The sequence below is a fragment of the Diadema antillarum genome, unplaced genomic scaffold, assembly GCF_040938485.1.
Source record: "Diadema antillarum isolate AM-2024a unplaced genomic scaffold, OU_Dant_1.0 seq00001152_RagTag, whole genome shotgun sequence".
NCBI classification, from domain to species: Eukaryota; Metazoa; Echinodermata; class Echinoidea; order Diadematoida; family Diadematidae; genus Diadema; species Diadema antillarum.
Window position 1 is genome coordinate 649,800 of NW_027271963.1, and position 6,391 is coordinate 656,190.

The following is a 6,391-nucleotide window of genomic DNA, read 5'->3' on the forward strand; positions in this document are numbered from 1 at the left end:
CAGGCGAAGTGTCGTGGAGACGCGGGACAACTCCCATCGACTGGCAGGACCAGGCTAGTTAGCAGCCACTGCGATTCGGAAGGCAACGGCAAACCACCGTCTTGAATTGCTATGAGAATCAATGATGCGATATGAATACATGTACTGATGCTATTCGAGACAACGTAATCGGTAGCGCTGAGTCGTCAACAGCACGAGACTCCCTCGACCATCATCATGCTACCATGCAGCTAAAATCGGAAAAGAGAATAGGCATGGAACGTGAGATCACTGTATCAGGCAGGAAAACTTGCAAACATTGTTCTGGAGATGAAGAGATTGAAGCTGGATGTTCTGGGAATGTCAGAGGTGCGCTGGCCGCAAGCGGGGAAAATAAAGGTGGACGGGTACACCATGGTCTACTCGGGAAACAGAAAGGCACATATAAATGGAGTCGGGATATTGACGTCAAACGAGATTGCGTCTGCAATGGCCGGATTCTACGCCGTTTCAGAAAGGGTGATCGTCTTGAAAGTGAACTCCAAGCCATTCAACTGTAATATCATCCAGCTTTATGCACCTACCAGCGCGTGTACAGAAGATGAAATCGAAGAATTCTACGAAAGTGTCGAGGAGGCATATCGGCAGTGCAAGCCAGGTGAACTAAATATCGTCATAGGGGATATGAACGCCAAAGTTGGACATGGTACAGATGGAACCACGTGCGAGCACGATGTGTTGGGTCCCTATGGGCTGGGAGAGAGGAACGAACGTGGTGAGCGATGGATTCAGTGGTGTATGGTATATCAACAAGTGATTAAGAACACTTGGTTCAAACAGCCGAAACGCCGCCTATACACATGGTGCAGTCCAGGAGATGGAGTGCGTAACCAAATAGATTATATCACCATCAACCGTCGTTTTCATAGCTGGATTACAGCAACGAAGACATACCCTGGGGCAGACTGCGGGAGTGATCATGTTCCAGTGATTTGCAATCTACGGTTAAAGATCAACCGGCCTGCGAAGAGGAATCCATCTCGAAAGCCAAGATGTCGATTTGATCTATTAAGAACGGACCCGGCGGTAGCTGATCAATATAGAAAGCGTGTGGGAGAACTGGCTGAACAAGGAGTCGACATCAGATGAGGCTGAGATATTGAACATGAGGCTGACAGAAGCTTTGGTACAAGCAGCGGAAGAGGTAATACCTGAGCAGCCGAGACAGGCAAAGCGGAAATGGATGACTGTCGATATCCTTCAAATAATGGATCAGAGAAGAAAAGCAAAAAACCATGATGCTGTGTTGTACAAACAGCTGGACCGGGAAGTGCGATACGAGTGCCGAAGGGCAAAGGAGGAATTTTTGAACGCACAATGTGATCACATCCAGAAACTGGAAGAAGAGAAGAAGTATAACGACATGCACAGCTCCATCCAGAAAGTTACTGGAAAGCGGAAAAGGTCAGCTGCCGGCGGTTGCCTGCGAGATAACAGCGGTGAAATTTTGATGGAAAAAACGGCAATATCAGACAGATGGAGAGAGTACATAGGCCAATTATTCGCTGACAATAGAGGTCCGCAGCCTACATATGGGGATGACAATGCAGGAGAACGTCGGATGCTGGAATTCACCAAAGATGAGGTCAGAAATGCGATATGGAAGAGCGCTTCCGGAAAGGCTGCAGGACCGGATGGTATACTGGTAGAGATGCTACAAGCATCAGAAGACGAATTCCTTGACACGGTCACAGAGATGATGAACGCAGTATATCGGGAAGGACATATACCAGACGACTGGTGTAGATCAATCTTCATTGCTCTACCGAAGAAAGCAGGAACTACCAAATGTGAGGAACACCGAACCATCAGTTTGATGAGCCATCTAACCAAGATTCTTGTTCGTTTGCTAATAAACCGGATAAGAGGTCGAACATGCAATGAGATTTCACAGCAGCAATATGGATTTGTTCCAGACAGAGGAACACGGAATGCGATCTTCGTCATTCGCCGCTTGGCAGAAAGAGCTATAGAGAAGCAGCAACATCTGTATGTATGTTTTATCGACTACACGAAGGCGTTTGATAAGGTTAAACATGAAGAATTGTTCAAGACACTCGACAAGCTAGACATTGATGACGAAGATAAAAGGTTGTTGGCAGACCTGTACTGGAGGCAATCAGCTGCGGTACAGCATGATGGAGAAGTTGGTGATTGGCAGGATATTGAGCGAGGTGTGCGACAAGGATGTGTTGGTTCGCCATACATGTTCAACTTATACACCAGGGGCGTCACCAGCTGTTTTTCAAGGGGGGTGCGTTTTGACAGTAAATGTAAACTGTGAGATTTTTTTTTTTAATTGATTTATTGGCTCCTGTGTCATCATGTACATTTATACATACTCTATGTAGATTATTATACATGTGATTGTGTACATACACGAATCTTTCGCTATGAAGGACTATACGGGGGTACATTATGTGACGGTGTGAGTTCCTCGGCGATGATCCATTCCTCTCCTTCAGTGCGGAGGATGTGGGAGGGGGATACCCCCTCCCACGGTAGGAACTTTTTGTAAAAACAAGAGTGTAAAAGTCGCGTTTACAGAGCATAGTGAAAATAAAAATACTATGAAGGACTATTACGGAGGTACATTATGTGACGGTGTGAGATCTTCGGCGAGGGAGCGAAGCAACCGCGCGGGAGAGGGTGTAGGAGGGACTTTTTGTAAAAAGAAAAAAAAAGGAGAATTGCATAACAATTAAATGCGAGCGAGCGGAGCGAGTGAGCTTGAAAATTTTGATATTTTACAATCCCAAACTGCGGTTTGTAGCTATATTTTTTCGCTTCGGAAATGAAGGGGGGCGCATCGGGCGCAACTGCTTACAATTACTAGCAGCAACATGAGGATAATGGCATAACGATTAAATGCGAGCAAGCGGAGCGAGCGAGATTGAAAATTTTGACATTTTACAGTCCAAAAACTGCCGTTTTAGCTCTATATTTTCGCTTTGGAGATTAATGGAGGGGGGGGGGGTGTCGCACCGGACGCAACTGCGCGCAATTACTGGCAGCAACGTCAGGAGAATGGCACAACGATCAAATGCGAGCGAGCGAAGCGAGCGAGCTCGAAAATTTTGGCATTTAACAGTTTAAAAAATGCCGTTTTCAGCTACATTTTTTCGCTTTGAAATTTTAAGGGGGGGGGGGGAGGGGCGCACCGGGCGCAACTGTTGGCAATTACTGGCAGTAACATCAAGAGAATGGCAAAGCGATTAAATGCGAGCGAGCTTGAAAATGTTGACATTTTACATTAAAAAAATTACCGTTTGTAGCTATATTTTTTCGCTTTGGAAATTAAGCAGGGCGCACCGGGCGCAATTGCTGGCAATTACTGGCAACAACATCAGGAGAATAGGATAAAGATTCAAATGCGCCTACCTTGAAAAATTTGACATTTTACGGTCAAAAAACTTCCGTTTGTAGCTATATTTCTTCGCTTTGGAAATTAAGGGGGCGCACAGGGCGCAACTGCTGGCAATTACTGGCAGTAACATCAGGAGAATGGCATAAAATTGAATGCGAGCGAGCAGAACGAGTGAGCTTGAAAATTTTGACACAGTCAAAAAACTGCCGTTTGTAGCTATATTATTTCGTTTTCGAAATCAAGGGGGGGGGGGGGGGGGAGGTGCCGCACCGGGCAAAACTGCTAGCAATTACTGGCAGCAACATCAGGAGAATGGCATAACGATTATATCGTCTGTATCACTTCAGTCAATCAATTTTCCTTACAACGTTTTTGTTACCCAAGGTTCCGCAATTATGTTTGTTTTTTTTTTCAATTTACTTTGTTTTGATTATGCAACCTTATTCTATGTTACCAAAGAAAGTGAAATGCTTATGTTCTTTTCGAAAATTGAAATAAAGTTTGAATTGAATTGAATTGATTAAAATGCGAGCGAGCGGAGCGAGCGAGCTTGAAAATTTTGACATTTTACAGTCTAAAAACTGCCGTTTATAGCTATTCCTTTTCGCTTTGGAAATCAAGGAGGGGTGGCGCACCGGGCGCAACTGCTGGCATTATTGAATACTGGCAGCAACATCAGGAGAATGGCAAAGCGTTAAAATACGAGCGAGCGGAGCGAGCAAGCGTGAAAATTTTGACATTATACAGTCCAAAAACTGCCGTTTGTATAACTATGTTTTTTTTTTCGCTTTGGAAATTAAGGGGGGGGGGGGGGGGGCGGTGCGCCACTGGTAGTCAAGGATGTCGGTTTATGTTCATGATTGGGGGAGGTATGACCAGCGAGGGGGCGTCGAAGTGACCAAGCGGGGGAAGGATGTCCAAATTCTGCACTTTAAAGCATCCCCTAGTTGTTTGTGTTTGTGTGTGTGTGTGTTTTATACATGGAAAAGTTGGGAAATAGCCCAGGTCAAGTCTTATTATTGGCAATGCAAGGCTTTTTATATAGACTTTAGTATGTACACAGCAACACACAGTGATCTAGTTTTGATATAACGAAGTGTAAGGTACAGAGGTGTACATTGTACATCACATTGCGCAACATTGCAGCGACTCTTTGCCGTTCGGATGTTCTGAGTACACTGCTCCATCCTGCTTATCATTCGGAATGCCAACCAGGAATCACACATGAATCACAATCTTTTATTCGGCTCCGGGCTTTTTGAACAGTGTTTCACACTATTGATGCCTCTTTAATTATGGTTAAAAGAAATCTTAGAGAAAAAAAAAATAATTTCTTGCTCTCCCTTCAAAAGCAGTTTACCAACCCTTGAATTATACCATTTAGATTTTAAAACAAAAAACAAAAAACAGCGGATTGGGGGGAGGGGGTACGTGCCCCCCCCCCCCCCCCCAGTTACGCCACTGATTGGAGACCTATAACGGGGGAGGGTGTGGGCGGGTTATCTCCCTTCCATGCGACGGAGCTTTTGTATTTTCTGAATTGATAATCCGTTGCACAATGAATGAAATATACCTTACGTATACAGTACGGGCGATAGATGGTAAACACGTGATGTATGTATATAGTATCAGTGCTGCCAGAGCCGGGGTGCGATTGTTTTTGTTTTTTGTTTTTGTTTTGTTTTTGTTTTTGTTTTTGTTTTTTTCCTCCTGGTGCAAAAAAAAAAATAAGAAGAAAAATTAAATAAAAGAACAATTATCTAGCGTCCGGCGTTGACGTCGCTCGCAGACTGAAGCGTTTTTTTTTTTGTTTTTTTTTTTGTTTTTTGTTTTGTTTTTAAGGTTCTGAAGGGGGGTGCGTTCGCACCCAGCGCACCCCCCCTGGTGACGCCCATGTACACAGAGTCAATTATGCGACAATTGGACGAATTACCTGGCTTTGCAATCGGAGGCAGTCAACTCACAAACATGAGGTACGCCGATGACACGGTGATTCTAGCTGACAGTGCAGAGAAGTTGCAGGGATTGATGGATGTTGCCTCCAGATAAAGCGAGGAAAAGGGGCTATCGATTAACATCGCGAAATCAGTAACCATGGTCTTCAGCAAAACTGCGCAGCCACCTCGATGTTCGATAATGATAAATGGACAAGAGCTGAAGCAGGTGTCATCTTTCAATTACCTCGGTAGCCTGCTGACTTCAGACAACCGCTCAGAACAAGAAATCAAGCGTAGAATTGGCATTGGAAAGACAGCGTTTCAGAACATGCGCAAGGTGATGACGAACCGCAAATTGTCCATCGCCACAAGGAAACGGTTCTGGAAGACATACATATGGTCAGCTATGACATACGGCGCCGAGACATGGACAGTTAATAAGCCGATGAGACACAGAATAGAAAATTTCGAGATGTGGTGCTACAGGCGAATGTTGAAAATATCGTGGACGGAAAGAAAATCAAACGCAGAAGTACTAGAAATGGTGTCGGCTGAACGTGAGCTGCTCTCGACCATCAGGAAACGCCAGATGCAGTTTTTGGGCCATGTCGTGAGGAAGAGGCAAACTGAACATCTAGTCCTGTCAGGATTTGTGAATGGGAAGAGATCACGTGGACGACAGCGACTCACTTTCCTTTCTGCAATGGCTGGATTAGTCGGCGAGAGAGGATCTACATTGCTGCATTCGTGCGACGATAGAGGGAGATGGCGGAAACATACTGCATCAGTGATCGCCAGCGGGCAGTGACGTCCATGGCAGAACAGAGAGAGAATATACCAAATCCTTACTTCACCCCTTTTGAGTTGCATGCATATAAATATGCCATATCAAGACGTTATCTTCTATAATGGACACATAGGGCAGTTGTAAACACAGGGTGACGAAAAAGAAGAAGCAGGCAACGGTTTCGAAATCGATTTTGCCCACAATATGATATGCTTAGCTCATACATCAAATTGATATATCACTTACCACCCGTTCAGACTG

At 44.8% G+C, this 6,391-nt stretch overlaps 1 protein-coding gene across 1 annotated transcript; it reads left to right on the forward strand.

Moving 5' to 3' along the window:
• The first annotated feature begins 309 nt into the window (after positions 1-309).
• On the forward strand, positions 310-1,128 carry LOC139744269 (craniofacial development protein 2-like). The gene has a single exon (XM_071654715.1). It carries the CDS (start codon positions 310-312, stop codon positions 1,126-1,128), a length of 819 nt encoding a protein of 272 aa, XP_071510816.1.
• The last annotated feature ends 5,263 nt before the right edge of the window (positions 1,129-6,391 follow it).

What these genes read in the sequence shown, in the direction of transcription:
- LOC139744269 (XM_071654715.1), top strand. Translation starts at nt 310, where the DNA reads ATGAAGAGATTGAAGCTGGATGTTCTGGGAATGTCAGAGGTGCGCTGG.